This window comes from Sphaerodactylus townsendi, linkage group LG17, assembly GCF_021028975.2.
Source record: "Sphaerodactylus townsendi isolate TG3544 linkage group LG17, MPM_Stown_v2.3, whole genome shotgun sequence".
Taxonomy (NCBI): Eukaryota; Metazoa; Chordata; class Lepidosauria; order Squamata; family Sphaerodactylidae; genus Sphaerodactylus; species Sphaerodactylus townsendi.
The window spans coordinates 17944469-17962902 of NC_059441.1; the positions used below are offsets into that span (position 1 = coordinate 17944469).

The window sequence follows — 18434 nt, forward strand, 5'->3', positions numbered from 1 at the left end:
CCTGGCTTATTTTTGGGGAAACACGGCACAAGGCTATCCAGGGCAGGTGCAACAGACATACTTATTCTCGCGATTAACTGAAGGAGTGAGGATGATTTTCTTCTTTTCTTCCTCTTGAATGGCTTGAGTGATGTCTGGCGAAGAGTAAGAGCGTTTCAGCTTGGAGTGGTCCCTTTCCCGCTGGTCCACAACGGCCTGAGGCTTTGGCTTGTGAGTTGGCGGCGTAGAAGGAGGCGTGGCTGAGTGAGTCATTTCGGGTGGATACATGTGGACAGTGTTGGTTGGGGAATGATAGTAGCGGAAAGTGCCGGTGACCAGATCGAGAAACTTCGAGGGAAAGGTGCACAAAAAGAAACGGGGAAGAGTTCAGTGGAGCCTCGGAAGGTGGTTCAGAGCAGTTAACCCACGGAGACAAGCTTGTGAGAAACAATTTGGAAATTCCAGGCCCACGTCTCCAGACTTCATCCTTCAGGATTCTATAAATCTTCATGGCCTTGAGCTGGCTAATTTCCCTCCCATCCCATTTGAGTGAGAATCAACGTGGCTCAAGGATGTAGGTAAGGGGGGGTTTCTTGGGTTCAAACCCCCCCCCCCCCATTGCATGTCCGAAGCTCCGCTCACCATTTGTGGGGGTTTTTGTATTTTAAACTGTTTTTAGGCTAGTGGCACCAAAATTTCAGGCTATCGTCAGGTGACACTCCTGATGATACCAGCCAAGTTTGGTGAAGTTTGGTTCAGGGGGTCCAAAGTTATGGACCTCCAAAGGGGGTGCCCCCATCCCCCATTGTTTCCAATGGGAGCTAATAGTAGATGGGGCTACCCTTTTGACCCCCTGAACCAAACTTCACTAAACCTAGGCGGTATCGTCAGGAGAGTCTCCTGCTGACACCAGCCAGGTTTTGTGAAGGTTGGCTCAGGAGGTCCAAAGTTATGGACTCCCAAAAAGGGGTGCCCCATCCCCCATTGTTTCCAATAGGAGCTAATAGAAGATGGAGGCTACACCTTTGAAGGTCCATAACTTTGGACCCCCTGAACCAAACTTCACCAAACCTGAGCGGTATCATCAGGAGAGTCTCCTAAAGACACCCTGAAAGTTTGGTGCTGCTAGCTTAACAATTGCACCCCTGACAGCAGGAAAATTGACCCCCCAGATTTCCCCAGATTCAACCTTGAAAGTGATGCTGTTTCAAGGTGGGGGATAATCCACCCCAAAACAGCATCACTGTCAATGTTGTTTTAACTAGGGACCCCAGATTCTCCCTTTAAGATGGATTTAAAAGGAGAATCTGGGCTGCCTAATTTAAACAACACTGAAAGTGATGCTGGTAATAATAATAAATATATATTAAGAAGGTTACTTCAGGGAACAGACCCTAATATTACATAATCAGTTGCAAGATTTTGTGTTTACTTGTGTAAATTTAAGAATTTTAAAGAACAATGAAAAATAGGGTGAAGTGACTTTTTAAATAGATACTGAGAAACACCATTATAAGTTTTGGCCATCTTGGCTGCTGAGATATGCAGGAGTATTACTTTAATTGTTATCTTATATTAGCTAAGAAGGTTCTAAGATGGTTTATTTTAAATTGTATTGTAAATGCTTTGGTCAAAGACCGTAAACAAATCTTACTACACACCCCTGACAGCAGGAAAATTGACCCCCCAGATTTTCCCAGATTCTCCTTTTGAATCCAACCCCTTCGGCATGGATTTGAAGGGAGAATCTGAGGTCCCCAGATTAAACCTTGAAAGTGATGCTGTTTCAGGGTGGGGGATAATTCACCCCAAAACAGCATCACTTTCAATGTTGTTTTAACTGGGGGGCCCAGATTCTCCCTTTATGTATGATGTTTTTATGTTGTACACCGCCCTGAGCCCCTCAGGGATAGGGCGGTATATTAAATTAAACAAATAATAATAATAAGAAGAAGATGGATTTAAAAGGAGAATGTGGGCTCCCTAATTTAAACACCATTGAAAGTGATGCTGTTTGGGGGTGGATTTCAGCATCACAACAGCCACCTATGAGGGGGGGGGGCGCAAACCTCAGGTTTTGCACCAGGCTCCATTTTCCCTAGCTACCCCTCCACATGGAGGGGAGGGAGAAGGGACTGTCGCTACCAGATGGGAGCCCAGCTGATGGGGGTGGGGCAGGCAGGGCAGGGGAGTCTACCATCTTTGGCCTCGGAGAGCTGCTTCTATAAGCACTGAGGCCAGGGGCGGGACTTGGGGATGTGTGGCCATGCCCCCAGGAGCGGGTGGGGCGTGGCCTTGCCCCGAACCCCCCCATAAAAAATCTATACCTGTGTCACTGATGCGACTGTTAGAAAATCAGCTTACCTTAACCCAACCAGAAGGCAGTCCTGGTACGATTCTACCCATTTCTTCACTCCGTGCCCTTGTTAGTGGCTCCCGCTGGGACTTAAAAAAAGAAAGAAAGTTGGGGAATAAAATACAAGAACACAACACACTGCATACTTTGCCTGTCTTTGGGACTGGGCACACAAAAGGAGAGGCCAGGAATGATTTGGGCAAATGCAAAACCCTATCTGGGAACTTTCCCACAGAGTCAGAGAACGGACAGCAGCGCAGGAGGAGATCTGGAAGGTGAGACGCTGGGCTGAGCCATGGAATGGGCCGTTTGTTAACCTGGGATTGGCTACTACAGCAAGATAGGTGAGGCTGGAGGTGAATTTCTGAAGATCTGAGCTCTATGGGTGAGAAGGATCCGTTAGAAAACTCTGGCTGAGCGAATGAGATGCGGTCTGGGTAACTGCGTACAGTTCTGGGTACCGCAATTCAAGGAGGATATTGACAACCTGGAACGGGTCCAGAGGAGGGCGACCAAAATGGTAAAAGGTCTGGAATCCATGCCCTACATACAGTGGTGGCGAACCAATTGGCCATTCTGGAAGGGGCTGATGGGAATTGTAGTCCATAACATCTGGAGTGCCAAAGGTTCGCCACCACAGCCCTACGAGGAGAGACATAGGGAGCTTTGGATGTTTAAACAGAAGAAGGTTAAGAGGTGACATGATAGCCATGTTTAGACTTTTGAAGGGATGTCACGTTGAAGCGGGAGAAGCTTGTATTCTGCTGCCTCAGAGACAAGCACATGAAGTGATGCACACGAAGATTCAGGGTGCAGGAAAAGAGATCCCACCTAAACATCAGGAAAAACTTCCTGACTGTCAGGGCTGTTCGACAGTGGAATGCACTACCTCGGAGTATGGCGGAGTCTCCTTCTTTGGAGGGTTTTATACAGAGGCTGGATGGCCATCTGTCAGGAGTACTTTAATTATGTATTCCTGCACTGAGGGGGTTGGACTTGATGGCTCTTGGGGTCTCTTCCAACTCTATGATTCTATTATTCTAACTGAATCTCTGTTCAGAACTCACTAGGTGGCCTAGCCTCAGAAAATGTCTCTCTCAGTGCCTCACCTGTAATACAGGTAAAAATTGGCCTACCTGACAATGTTATCTGGACAACAGGGTGACCACCTGAGGGCGCTACATTAAATGCTAAATATTATCAGCCCTCCTGGATCTACAAAACAATAAAACCAGACTACTTCCTATATGAACGTCTGGTGCCTTTAAGAGAATCCAGACCAACAAAAAAGATACTGCACGGGGAAGAAACCAAAGTTTTAAAGCGCTTTTGAACAAAGAAGCAGCAAGATTACAGGAATCCCACAAAATCAATTCCCCTGAATCTATTTTTGTGTGGCAAACACAAGTATTTTATGACAAATAACACAAATGGTTATGGATTCTCAAAGAGGAAGTCAGATACAGAATGTGACAACAGATACAGAATGAATTGGTGTTATGACAACTGCTCTAGATTTCTTCAGCTATGCACAACGCATTTACTTTATTTTTTTCTGAATCTCGTTCAGTATCCTCTCTACTGGCTCCTGGGTTTTGAGATCCTGTTTCAGGAGGTCCTTTAAGCCCAGTCTGCTGCAAAAAAAGATTTTGAAAGGGATACTTTCAGTTTTCATATATAAATTTAGCAAGCTTCAGAAAGAGTGATCCACACTGGGGTTAATGCTTTGTATTTAAAACGGCTGGTCTAGATTTTTAATAAAAAATTAAGGAGAGCCCATTTTCATTGCTAAAAAGAATACAGACACAACCCAAACAATTCTATTGAATACGTTTAATGACACTGCTCTTTAAGTTAAGGCTACCTTCTGCTTACCCTTTGCCATGGGAAGGTTGTTCTGGAGGCACTCAGAAGACCTTAATTAAGTACTGAGGCTGTAATCTGCCTCAAATACATGCCTGCTGTGTGGGAAGACCTGTTCTTTACCTTGAGAGCCAGCGTGGTGTCGTGGTTTAAGAGCAGGTGGATTCTAATCAGGAGAACAGGGTTTGATTTCCCCACTCCTCCAGCTGAGTGGCAGAGGCTTATCTGGTCAACCAAAGCACTCCTACATTCCTGCTGGGTGACCCTGGGCTAGTCACAGTTTTCTCTGAACTCTCTCAGCCCCACCTACTTCACAAGGTGTCTGTTGTGGGGAGAGGAAGGGAAAGGAGCTTGGAAGCCACGAGTCTCCTTACAGGAGAGAAAGGCGGAGTATAAATCCAAACTCTTTTTCTTAATCAGAGAAGACTGGGGCAGGGACGTAGGTATAGATTTTTTATGGTGGGGTTCGGGGTGGGGCCACACCCCCACCCACCCCTGGGGCGTGGCCCCGCCTCCCCAAGCCCCGCCCTAGTGCTTATAAAAGCAGCTCTCCGAGGCCAGGGACGGCAGACTCCCCTGCCAGCTCCCAACCGGCAGCTGGAAGTCCCTTCTGCCTTCGCCTCTAGGCAGAGGTGTAACTAGGGAAAATGGAGCCTGGTGCAAAATCTGAGTTTTGCACACACACATGCCCCCCATGGGCAGCTGCTGTGATGCTGGACTCCACCCCCAAACAGCATCATTTTCAATGGTGTTTCAACTAGGGAGCCCAGATTCTACTTTTAAATCCACCTTAAAGAGAGAATCTGGGGTCCCCAGTTAAAACAACATTGAAAGTGATGCTGTTTTGGGGTGGATTCTCCCCCACCCTGAAACAGCATCACTTTCAGTGTTTAAACTGGGGACCTCAGATTCTCCCTTCAAATCCATGCCGAAGGGGGTGGATTTAAAAGGAGAATCTGGGGAGATCTGGGGGGGTTCCTGATGTCAGGGGTGCAACTGCTAGCAGCACCAAATTTTCAGGGTATCTTTAGGAGACTCTCCTGATAATACCACCCAGGTTTGGTGAAGTTTGGTTCAAGGGGTCCAAAGTTATGGACCCTCAAAGGTGTAGCCCCCATCTTCTATTAGCTCCTATTGGAAACAATGGGGGATGGGGGCACCCCCTTTGGGAGTCCACAACTTTGGACCCCCTGAACCAAACTTCACCAAACCTGGGTGGTATTATCAGGAGAGTCTCCTAAAGATACCCTGAAAATTTGGTGCTGCTGGCGTAAAAACCGCGCCCCCTGCAGGTCAAAAACTGGAAAAACACTTTAAAAATACAAAAAACCTACAAATGGGGGGCGGAGGTTCGAACATGTAATGGGGGGATTTAAACCCGGGAACCCCCCCCGCCCCCGCCCCTTACCTACGTCCTTGGTCTGGGAATCAGCCTATGGGTATTAATTTCGTCTGTGATGAGAGAGGCAGAGTCCTCTGTCCATGGTCAGAGGCACTTCATTACTGTTTCACACATTCTGTATAATGCCGTCTTAATGTACTTGCCATCATGGTGTATTTCATTGCCTCTGGCTGTTTTAAAATTTTGGCTTTAAATACCTGATGAATACCATACGCTTCCACCTGGTATTAGGGTTACAGGTATTGGCCTTGGTATTAGGTTTACAGCCCCTGGATGTGGGGACTCAGTGGGGCGTAATGGTTAAGAGCATGTGGACTCTAATCTGAAGTGTCCACCGCTCATGTGAAGAAGGGGAGAACCAAACCCAGTTCTCCAGATCAGAGTCCATTGCTCTTAGCCACCACACCACGCTGGCTCGCATCCCTTTTCAGAGAGTGGTCTGCGAATAAGAGCAGTTGGCAAGCGATGCGCTTTACTGTGTTTTCTATGCTGACTTTGCTGCTCACCTTACTGGAGATCACAGCTGCGCGAGACTCCTCTGCAAATTTCCGCCTTTGCGCTTCCGGTGTCCGGGTAACCTTTTCTTTTTCATTGACAAAGCTGCTCCCGATGGCTGATTTTTTCCTCCCTTCCGGAGTTTCGCTTCCGCTTTGACTTGATTTTTTAGCCTCCACCAGTTCTGTGTGGGCTTTCTCCAACACCTGCTTTTCATCCGCCTCTTTGCCGGCCTGTGGTTCTCTCTCGCCCCGCTCCATTTCTTCTTTTGCTTTGTACAGGCTCTCCCTGCTTCCCTTTTCTTCTTGTTCCTCTCTGGCTTTCTGCCCCTGGTCTTGCTTCTCCTGTCTGAGCCTCTCTCTCTGTTCTTCCTGGTTTTTCTCCGGAGGCTCTGGCTCTGGCTTGCTCTTCTCCCTCTCCATCAGCCCGTGGCTTTTCTCTTCCTCTGCCGGGCTGGGTTTTGCATCCAGCTGGGGCTTTGTAGAACGATCTGGAACTACTCTTCCATTTGGAAGTGATTGCTTGCCAATGGCCGGGCTCTCAGCTTTTGACCTATTAGCATCGTCTGGAATTTTTGCTGAAGGCTTTTTTGTGCGATCAATCTGGATCAATAGTAAAAAATTTAAAGAAACAGATGAAAGTCTGTCACAAGAACTATTTGCTGTGTTCTCTTTTTTTAAAAAAAAAATACTTGCCTTTACTATCATTTTTCACGAGATGAAAGGTTTTTGTGCAGCTCAAACTTCCTCTGACCAAACAGCTCATTTAAAAACATACAACTAACTGAACACATCCATGCTCTCTTAGAATGGTATCAATGGCCCTTCCGTCTTCACAGTTGTGCTGGGAGATCAGATGAAACACAAGTTCTCTCCTGATTCTGTAAGAATGTACCTTCAGTCTAGCGTGACATAGTACTTCAGAGACTTCACTATGAATCAGAAAATGCCAGGTCAGAATCTTACCTCTGACATGTTACTCACTGGTGACCTCAAGTAAGCCACCCCTCTCAGTTCCTCACATCTACCACCTGGAGATAGCAATATTGATCTACCTTACAGGCAGTGGTGGGATCCAAAAATTTTAGTAACTGGTTCCCATGGGGGTGGGATTCAAACAGTGGCATAGCAACAATGGGGCTGGGCGGGGCACGACGGGGGCATGGCTGGGCATTCCGGGGGCGGGGCATTAATAATTTCTCTGTTACTGTAAAAAACTCTTACTGTAAAAAAAAAGTTCCTAATTTCCAGCTGGTACCTTTCTGTCCATAATTTAAACTCATTCTAGCAAGTCCTATCGTCTACTGCCAACAGAAACAACTACTTCTCCTCTAATTGACTGCCTGTCAAATACTTAATACTTTCAAATACTTAATTTTGTTTCTAGAAATCAAAAGAAGGATATTTTCCTTAAACAAGGAACTTTACCATATTTCTAAAACATGTTTTTAAAACAGCCCAACAGGGAGAATTATCCCGTTTTCTACCTTCGCTAACCAGCCACATAGGAAACAACAGGACTTTATGGTTTTTGTACTTTCTAATGGAATTTCTAACGAAAAAGCGGACCCAATTAGTAACCCCCTCTCGGCACACACAAATAATTAGTAACCCACTCTCAGGAACTGGTGAGAACCTGCTGGATCCCACCTCTGCTTACAGGGCTGTTGTAAGGATTGTAACAAGATAAATGAAGCAATCTGCACTCTCCGAAGAAGAAGCCATCGAGTTGCAACCGACTCATGGAGTCCTCATCCGCAGGGTATTCCAAGAAAGAGGAGCAGGGGTGGTTTGCCATTGCCTTCCTCCGCCCAGCATCCCCTATCATGCCTGATGGTCTCCCATCCAGGTACTGACTATGGCCAGCCCTGCTTAGCTTAGAAGCTCTGACAGAACTGGGCTAGTGAACACTCTGAAGGGCTAAAAAAAGGCTACCTTTATCAGTTTCTCTAGGTCAGGAGGGACCACTGAAGATCATTCAGACCTTTCTTTACTAGGGGGAGGGTTTGAGATCAGAGCCCCTTCTTTTCAGGAAAACTCCCAGGAGGTGGGGACAGGAACAAGGCTTGAACAGACCCTTGGTGAGACCGCTCTGTATCAAAGAGCAGTTCTCCTTCCACAAAGAAGGTCTCAAGTTTCAAAAGGAGTTCGTGGTTTGGGATAGAAGAAAAAGAGTTTGGATTTATATCCCACCTTCTTCTTTTGTAAGGAGACTCAGGGTGGCTTACAAACTCCTTTCCCTTCCCCTCCCCACAACAGACACCTTGTGAGGCAGATGGGACTGAGAGAGTTCAGAGAGAACTGTGACTAGCCCAAGGTCACCCAGCAGGAATGTAGGAGTGCGGAAACACATCTGGTTCACCAGATAAGCCTCTGCCACTCAGGTGGAGGAATGGGGAATCAAACCTGGTTCTCCAGATTAGAGTCCACCTGCTCTTAACCACTACACCACGCTGGCTCTCAGACAGGTAAGCAGCTGCCCCAGTAAAAAAGAAGAAAAGCACCTTGTGTTGTAGGAACAACCTATCTGACCAAACTTCTGTCACCCCATTTCTCCCTCTCCCCTTACTGAAAAGTGCTATATGGCTCACCTGAGGAATAATCTTCACAGCGGGTGCTGGCTGGCCTACAGAAGGTGAGCCGTCTGACTTAGCAGCAGCAGCAGCCGCCAATTCAGTAGGAGTTGCTGGTTTCAATGGCTCTCCTCTCCCTTCCTTGTCATTGGCTGTTTCAGGTCTCTCAGTCATTTCCATGATGGAAGGTTTCACACGGACAACTGGTACCACAGGTGGAGCCTGTTCTTCCAAGGATGGGTAAGTAAAATCCACTGAAAAACCACAAGAAGGAGGTGTTTTTTAAAAGAGGAGTCGGAAAAAAGAGATAAAACTTTCACAGAGATAAAGAGATAAAGGAGGATATGGCGCTATGCACAGTTCCGTAGTACGTGTCTTTCATACTCACAAGAGATGGACACGGCTTCATTCTTATTGCGTTGGGGTGGAGTTACTTTTGCGTTGGTGGTGTACTGGGGATAGCAGAGCAGCCAGTTCTCGTACCCTCCGTCTAAAACCAAAGGCTCGGACTGCAGGACCGCTTTACTTTCCCACTGAAGGCAAAAGAAGAAATGTCTTACGAACAAAATAATTTCCAAATCACAGCTCAGTCAGGCCGCCTTGCTATATAAAATGAGGCACAGGGCCCAGAACAAGTTTGTCAGACTTAACGTCTCACAACAAAAAGGTGCGTAACACCGTTTTTACATAAGAACATAAGAACAAGCCAGCTGGATCAGACCAGAGCCCATCTAGTCCAGCTCTCTGCTACTCGCAGTGGCCCACCAGATGCCTTTGGGAGCTCACATGCAGGATGTGAAAGCAATGGCCTTCTGCGGCTGTTGCTCTCGAGCACCTGGTCTGTTAAGGCATTTGCAATCTCAGATCAAAGAGGATCAAGATTGGTAGCCATAAAGCGACTTCTCCTCCATAAGTCTACCCAAGCCTCTTTAAAGCTATCCAGGTTAGTGGCCATCACCGCCTCCTGTGGCAGCATATTCCAAACACCAATCACACGTTGCGTGAAGAAGTGTTTCCTTTTATTAGTCCTAATTCTTCCCCCCAGCATTTTCAGTGAATGCCCCCTGGTTCTACAAAAATAATGGCTAGTGCAGGACTCGCTGTCTACACTGTGGCCAGTGGCGGAGCGCTCACAGGGACACGTGGGGGTCACATGTCCCCGGGCACACGCCAGCTGGTCATGTGGGGGGTGGAGAATCGCCCCCACACCCATCCTCTCGGCCCCACCCCGCCAGGCTGATGGAGCAGCCTGGCTGGGTTGTTGCAGGTTTTGCCCCGGGCGCCATTTTGCCCCCTACACCTCTGTCTGTGGTGCAGGTTATTCTAAATGCAAGAAGGCTGATTCAGAAGGCTGGCTCAGAGTCTCACATATCGTAACATGGGTTTGAACAGAAGCCTTAAGGAGCTGAAGGAGGAAATGGCACTTTTTTCATGCCTGCCTTGTTCCCAGGTTACAATTTCTGCCCAACACACACTCAAAATGGTGAGTGCAATGGTTGCAAAAGGCAAGTTCTGCTAATAGACTTTAGATGCACTAGAAATGCTTTTATTAAAACAGCAAGCTCAACAGCGCACAGAAGAAAGGTCTGGACAGAAGTTGTACTTAAAATAGCTTTTTAAATGCAACCAGAGAATCGCACTTCTTTGAATGGAGGAAAGACGCAACTGTCAATTCCACTGCACCAAGCAAACCACGTTTCTTTCTTTTGTTGAGACGGAGTATAGTAAACGTTGAGGTGTGACATCACTCCATGGGTCAGTAATGACCCGGTGCTTGCAGAGGGGACTACTTTTACCTTTAATACAGGTTTAACCACAGTTAGCAGAAACTCACCTCAAGCTATTCTCACTTTCTAGTGGGTGGCCAATCTTAGACTACAGTTTGACCATTTGGATGAGGCCAATATCTCATATAGAAATCTATATACACTTAATTAAGAAGAAGAAGTGTTTGGATTTATATCCCCCCTTTCTCTCCTGTAAGGAGACTCAAAGGGGCTTACAATCTCCTTTCCCTTCCACCCCCACCCCCCACCACAACAAACACCCTGTGAGGTGGTGAGGCAGAGAGAGCTCCGAAGAACTGTGACTAGCCCAAGGTCACGCAGCTGGCGTGTGTTGGAATGCACAGGCTAATATAGTTCCCCAGATAAGCTTCCACAGCTCAAGTGGCAGGGCGGGGAATCAAACCCTATTCTCCAGATTAGAGTGCACCTGGTCTTAACCACTACGCTACTGCTTAACAGCCTTTGCTGAATGGGTTTATAAAATACTGATGTCTGTATGACAAGATTACATATACTGGGGTTCTCCTTGATCAAGGTCATTAGACAAACATCAGCCTCAATCTGCTCACCTTGAAAAGTGCATCTTTGAGGCTCTGCAGGGGTGTTCCTAACTGCAGGTCATTTGCAGAACTGAACCAGTCGAGCAGAACAACGTAAGTGACTTGCCCCCTCTCTTTCCAGGGCTCCTTAGAGGCACTTGGGAGTTTAGCCTCGATCCAGCTGGCAGTCACACTGAAGCAAGTATGCAATGAAAGAAGACAGGGTAGTATTTCAACTCAAGAGGTCAATTTGCCACTTATTGGGAAGAGCAGGGAAGGAGACATGTTTAGTTGATCCCAGCTTCCAGTCTAAACCACCATGCAATAAAATAAAAATCAAACCAGCCCAAATCTGGAAGCCTGACTATGACATGTCAACTAGAGAACACTGTTTCTGAGATTACTCAGAAGGAGAGTTTGGATTTATACCCCCCCCCTTTTCAAGGGGGCCTACAATCTCCTTTCCCTTCCCCCCTCACAACAAACACCCTGTGAGGTGGGAGGGGCTGAGAGATATCCAAAGAACTGTGACTAGCCCAAGGTCACCCAGCTGGCATGTGTTGGAGTGCACAAGCTAATCTGGTTCACCAGATAAGCCTCCACAGCCCAAGTGGCAGAGCGGGGAATCAAACCCAGCTTTCCAGATTAGAGTGCACCTGCTCTTAACCACTACACTACACTGGCTCTCTTAGCTACTAGTACTAAAACACCTTCTAATAATAATTGGGTGTGGCCTTGATAATAAGGCCCAAGACTACAACCCTATATTTTGGCATGCACTTTAAGTTTACACTGAGTTGGAAGATCAGCCTGCCATTTTCCTTGCTCACCCCCCACTGGCTCCTGATCAGAGAGACTCTTAGGCCTCTTCCACACATGCAGAATAATGCACTTTCAATCCACTTTCAATGCACTTTGCAGCTAGGATTTTACTGTGTGGAATAGCAATTGTGAAAACAGTTGTGAAAGTGGATTGAAAGTGCATTATTCATGTGCGGAAGGAGCCAGAGTTGTAGCAGCAGACGGAAAGAGCGGGGGGAGAGAGCGGGCCAGCCAACCCCCAGAACCAACGGATGCTTTCATTCACCCCCTTGGAACATTCCTCCCTTCCCAGAACTGATTGATGCCTCTGCTTCTTCCCTGTTCTACTCTGGAGAAATGATAAACACCCACTGCACGAATCTGAAGATTTGACTAGGAAACGTTTGCTCCGTACCCAGGCCTGATAGCCTCTTCCGGAACGCTGATGGAGTTTACAATGCAGGACTCTTGGAAATCCGTCATGCTTCGAGCATCCATGACCATAAGCTTGATGCTCTTGTCCATCATCATGGTAAACAATTTCTCCGCTGTGATGCCACCTTGAGGAACAGCAGCTATTTAAAAAGGGCAAAGTAAAGCGCGGCACAGCGTTTCCTAAAGGGACTTCTGAAAATGACTGAAACACAGTGTTTCTCCTGAAAAAGGGAAGACAGAAGGTTCTCAGGTGTCTCACGGAAACCCCTTTATGGCAGTGATGGCACAGGTACGCCAGCTTCTGTCTACTGCCAGGCAGAGCCCAAAAAACAAAAAAAGGTGCAATCCCTCCCTCCCAAGAGAGATGTCATGGAAAAGGGAAAATTAGCCTTGTGCCAAATGTTGGCCAGAGAACACGGAGTTGTTTCCCCGCTCTTGGGGTTATTTCCACTGCCTTCAGAAGAAGAAGAGTTTGAATTTATATCCCATCTTTTTCTCCTGTAAGGGTTAGGGTGGCTTACAAGCTCATTTCCCTTCCTCTCCCCACAACAGACACCTTGTGAGGCAGGTGTGGCTGAGAGAGTTCCGAAGAACTGTGACTAGCTCAAGGTCACCCAGCAGGAATGAAGGAGTGCAGAAACGCATCTGGTTCACCAAATAAGCCTCCGCCACTCATGTGGAGGAGTGGGGAATCAAACCCGGTTCTCCAGATTAGAATCCACATGTTCTTAACCACTACACAACACTGGCTCGTCATAAGTATAAACAGAATGCTGGATGGCGTGGATAAACAACCCAATAAAGATGGAGCCTTGGGTATGTTTATGAGAGAGCAGTTGCTCACAGCCAAGGTTTGGAACCTGTATTTCAGGGTGGGAAGAAATTCTCCCCTAGGTCCCAACTGATATTTTATGGAGAAGAGAGTTGCTTTCTTTTCTCAAGCATGCTTTATTCATTTGCTTAAGGCATCTGGGGTCATTTCTATGGACATCTTCTGTAACACGCCTGCTCCCTTTGCCAGCGGTCTGCTGAAGCCCGGCTTGCCCAGACAGGATTTGGGGACAGGAGAGAATTTATACATGTCACTCACCAGTTCCAGGCTGGTCCTTCTTTTCTGTCGAAGCCTTCTTCTCACCATTGATCTAAATTATTTTTGGGAAACATTAGAAACCGCTTTGTGAATATACTTCGCACACAAGAACACAACTCTTTCCTTAAGCAGTAGCTCCTGAGTGAATATGACCTGGTCTCTATATGAAGCAGAATGATGTCGAGGGATTTAAAAGTGGCAAAATGGATTGTACCACTTATCAGAAAGGTGGTGGTGGTGGTGTTCTCCCCAGGATCCTAGAAGCAGAAAAGGTGAAGAGCCAGGGCCAAGACCTTTGCCCAGAGCAGGAATGGGCACCTGTTGGCTCAAAGCCTCCACTCTGTGGAGGAAGCACCAGGACAGACCACTGAAGGATCTGGACCATACGGCTCCTCATGTGTCGAGGAGCTGACTCAGCTTGTGAGATAAGCCTAATGCCAGACTCAACATCACCTGCAGGGAAACTCCCCATAGAAGTCTGCAGTGAGGTTGGAGCTACTGTGGGATAAATTTGTGTGCAACTTTGCTGATACAGTTACCAAGCTGGTGGTGTGAACATGTACTGCCTGGACCTTGGGTGACCCTGTCTGGCCCTGGACTGTGACTCCAGGACCTGATTTATTTCATTTATTTATTTTTATATTTCTACCCCGCCTATCCCCGAAGGGCTCAGGGCAGCAAAGGACATGATAAAAGACATGAAGTTAAAACAGCAATAAATAACAACTCTAAAACGAAATAAAACCCAACATAACAGATAAAAGATGGCAACTTCAACCCCAATTCCCCCACGGGAGGCCAATGTTGACAGCTATTAACTCGGCTGGCCTCCTGAAAAAGCCAGGCGGAAGAGCTCTGTCTTACAGGCCCTGCGGAATTGGTTCTAATCCTGCAGGGCCATGATCATACTTGGCAGCTCATTTCACCAGGTTGGGGCCAGGACAGAATAGGTCCTGGCCCTCATGGAGGCCAGCCTGATGTCCTTCCATCCAGGGATCACTAATAGGTTTTCCTCCAATGACCGGAGAGCCCTAACTGGGCAATATGATTGCTGAATTCTGTCCACCAGGTCTGGTTACTGTGGAACTCTGTTGCTGCCCAGGACTTTGCTCCTAGCCTGGTGAGTAGAAGAACCATCTCATTCACCATTTGAATTTTTCCCTTGGAATCCGAGGATGGTTCTGAAGAGGTTTTAGCCGATGCCTTCCCCTCATCTTTTGCTTCCTGTTTTTTCAACTGCAGCTCTTCTTGTCTCTCCTTTTCTTCCAGTTTTTTTCGTACTTCTGCTTCTTCATATCTAGTGAAGAAAAAAAACATTTGGTTTTTTTTCCCACTTAACTCACGGTTTTGCTTTTTCTGAGTGCAAAAAAAACCCAACAAGCAGCGTTCTTTGAAAAAGAGTGAATGTAGTTTCAAATCTGCATTGCTTATTGAAGACAGCGGCCAGAGCAGTCTTTTGGGACACTGTATTCAAAGGCTAATCTGGTAATAACAGATGATAATCATAGAATCATAGTGTTGGAAGAGACCCCAAGGGCCACCAAGTCCAACCCCCTGCAATGCAGGAACACACAATCAAAGCACTCCTGACAGATGGCCATCTAGTCTCTGTTTAAAAACCTCCGAAGAAGGTTTAAAAACCTCCACCACACTCCAAGGTAGTGTATTCCACTGTAGAACAGCCCTGATGGTCAGGAAGTTCTTCCTAATGTTTAGGTGAAATCTCTTTTCCTGCACCTTGAATCCATTACTCCGTGTTCTAGTCAGCAGAAAACAAGCTTGCTCCCTCTTTGACACGGCATCCCTTCAGATATTTAAACATAGCTATCATGTCCCCCCTTAACCTTCACTTAACACCCCCTCATGGTTAAAAAATACAAAATATGGTGGCAAATCCTCAACTAGTTCTGACTTCGTTAAGAAATAGCACTAAGTATTTTTAGGACAGAGCATTTCATGTGTGACTTGAAAATATAATAAACTGCCAAAACTTTAAAGGTGACCCCACCTGCAGAAGGGATGCTAGATAATTATGATGATTTGAAGGACAGTCTAATTATTTGCACTGCAGTGGATAAAAACAGGAATTACCGGACAATGAACGAGTTCACACAGAGGCCAACAATATGCCTTGTGTACCCTTGCAGTCTCCTTGGTTGGGTGAATATTTCACAGGAATAAAGGGTAAGCCAAGACCTTCACTAAAAAGATAATAAAAGCTACTATCCTAAAGTTGAAAACAAAACAAAATTAAACTCTCTTTTAATTTTTCCCTGTTTCCCCGAAAATAAGACAGGGTCTTATATTAATTTATGCTCCAAAAGATGCGTTAGGGCTTATTTTCAGGGGATGTCTTATTTTTTCCCTTGATTTTGCCCCCCCACCCCCCACCCTCCATGTGACCAGATCAGCTGTGCTGAGGAATCTGCAGGGCTTATTTTTGGAGCAGGGTTTATATTTCAAGCATCCTCCAAAAATCCCGAAAAATCATGCTAGGGCTTATTTTCAGGGAAACAGGGTATTATGCAAGTAAAGAGTACCTAATTAATTTGAATAACTCACTGGAACACCCAAGTTGCTTCAAGGTAACGAAACTGCTGTTTGCCCAACACCAGAAACATTATAAATTCAGAAACAGTTAACTGAGTTTTCAGCAATGGGAAGTCTGTTTGGCTCATACAGGAAAGATTCCCTCTGTTTGTACAATTTGCACATTGGGTTTATCAAAGACGAATTCCATCACTATTTTCTGCCCTCTAATGCACAGGTGTCAAACTCGCGGCCCTCCAGATGTTATGGACTACAGTTCCCATCATCCCCCTGCCAGCATCATGCTGGCAGGGGGATGATGGGAACTGTAGTCCATAACACCTGGAGGGCCGCGAGTTTGACACCTATGCTCTAATGGAACCTGTTTGCTCACCATCTGCACACGAATTCATTTCTTTTTCAATCTAGCTGTTACCTCCTTCCCCACCATATGACAAAAATTATAACAATAAGCTACAATTTTTCAAGAAAGAAAGAGATAATCCAGCCATAGGGGGGGAAAGGCGCTATATCAGTTCCCCCTTTCAAAATATGACCAGTATTCCAAACAGAGAATACTTTGAATTCTCAGAATAACTTGGAGGGAAATCCGTACAGTCACAAAGTTCCTTTTCTTCAGTACTTCAGTTCTTTAACGTTGGTTTCTCCTATGGCATGAAATACTACAGTGATTTCCAAACTGTCTGTTCTGATTGAGGTTTGTAATTCTGACTGGCAGGTGAACCATGGCTGCATCTGTCCACGGTTTGCCTGGTTAATATGCAAATTACGGTTTGTAGAAAAAGAAGAGTTTGGATTTATACCCCACCTTTCCCTCCTGTAAGGAGATTCAAGGTGGCCTACAAGCTCCTTTCCATTCTTCTCCCCACAACAGACACATTGGGAGGTAGGGGGGGCTGAGAGAGCTCCAAAGAACTGTGACTAGCCCAAGGTCACCCAGCAGTGTAGTAGGAGTGCGGAAACACATCTGGTTCACCAGACAAGCCTCTGCCATTCAGGTGGAGGAGTGGGGAATCAAACCCGGTTCTCCAGATTAGAATCCACCTGCTCTTAGCCACTACACCGAACTGGCTCTCAAGGAGGAAGAAGGGAAAAATCCAAGCATGTGAGACAGAGGAGAGAGGGGGGACAGGAGAGTTTGTAGCGAGGCAAGACACATTATTCTCAAGAGGCCCTTGAAGGTTGAGTAGTTAGTGAGAAAATGTAACAGAAGAAGCAGCACAAATCACCATTTAATGTTTTTCTATACACACCTGAGCTTAAGACTATCCGAAAGCCTTTCAGCTTCTTCAATAGCCTTCTTAATGTTTGAAGGTCCAAGTAATGAATGAAAGTAATCCTGAAATGATAAGAAGCAATCCAAATGTTTAGTGGACTTCCTGTTCCCAGTCACACGCCTCAGAACCGTCTTCAGATAACGGCTGAGGGAGGTTTAGCAGGACAATAACGTTTATACTCTGCCTTTTGTCTCACAGCTCAAAGCAGCTAACGATTTAAATTTAAAACATGCATGATGTCATAAAACCCCTTGAACACCTTCCCCCAAGAAAACACCTGCAGCTTACACCTCATGAAAAAGCGCTACCAATTGGCCATGCTGGCAGGGGCTGATGGGATTTGTAGTCCATGAACATCTGGAGAGCCGCAGGTTGCAGACCCCTGCTCTAGCAAATAAAACAGCCCTGCAACTCCTCCTAAAAACTGCCATAGAGGCCCTTTAGAAAGGAGGCTATTAGCAACTTTCCAGAGAAACATCCCTCGGTTAGGGTGCATTGAATAAGTGGCACGATTTTCGTAGATAAGCAGGTTATTATGGATATACAACTCATCGGCCTGAATGCTTACAGTAAATTAAAGGAACCACAACTGAAAATAGTTTTCAGTAGCATAAGAAGAAAAGTTGGGGTTTATATCCCCCTTTCTCTCCTGTGGGAGACTCAAAGGGGCTTACAACCTTCCTCTCTCACAACAAACACCTTGTGAGGTGGGTGGGGCTGAGAGAGCTCTGAAAAGCTATGACTGGCCCAAGGTCACCCAGCTGGCATGTGTGGGAGTGCACAGGCTAATCTGAATTCCCCATATAAGACTCCACAGCTCAAACAGCAGGGGAGTCAAACTCGGTTCCTCTAAATTAGAATGCACCTGCTCTTAACCACTATGCAACTACTACAGTAGAAGAGTCTTCGCAAATAATATTGTTGGCTTAAAAAAAATCACTGCTTGCAATTTTGTCAACAGCCCCTCAAATCTCCAAATGCAATGCTTATCTTTACATCTGAAAATAAGTTACTCTACTGGGAACTGGATACATACCTGTTGCTGTTTGAAATCGGGCCTCTTATTAATAAGGTTATACACAGTCACATACTTCATGTAAAGTACATATGCTTTCTCTTCATCTCTGTCCAAGCGGCATTCTTCGGCTGCTTTGAAAATCTTCAGAGCACTCTGTACATAGCTTGAAATCGAAACAAGCAAATTCTTTCAAAGTTCGTTTTGCTTTCAGAAACAAGAGAATGCACAAGAGCGGGACTCTAAGCAAAATTCTCTCTTTAGCGCAAACCT

At 46.1% G+C, this 18434-nt stretch overlaps 1 protein-coding gene across 7 annotated transcripts in view; it reads right to left on the reverse strand.

Moving 5' to 3' along the window:
* USP8 (ubiquitin specific peptidase 8) overlaps positions 1–18434 on the reverse strand; it is a 34215-nt gene that overhangs the window by 7983 nt on the left and 7798 nt on the right. For 3 of the 7 annotated variants that reach the window (XM_048481775.1, XM_048481773.1, XM_048481774.1), the window contains exons 3-14: positions 18183–18327; positions 17123–17208; positions 14466–14616; positions 13320–13371; positions 12210–12369; positions 11024–11186; positions 9056–9200; positions 8686–8921; positions 6107–6697; positions 3880–3969; positions 2344–2424; positions 62–327 (exon numbers count right to left, since the gene is read on the reverse strand). In XM_048481775.1, coding sequence (XP_048337732.1) covers positions 62–327; positions 2344–2424; positions 3880–3969; positions 6107–6697; positions 8686–8921; positions 9056–9200; positions 11024–11186; positions 12210–12369; positions 13320–13371; positions 14466–14616; positions 17123–17208; positions 18183–18327 — 2166 coding nt within the window. The remainder of the gene's footprint in view (positions 1–61; positions 328–2343; positions 2425–3879; positions 3970–6106; positions 6698–8685; positions 8922–9055; positions 9201–11023; positions 11187–12209; positions 12370–13319; positions 13372–14465; positions 14617–17122; positions 17209–18182; positions 18328–18434) is intronic. The other 4 variants (XM_048481778.1, XM_048481777.1, XM_048481776.1 and 1 more) reach the window with 3 other exon arrangements.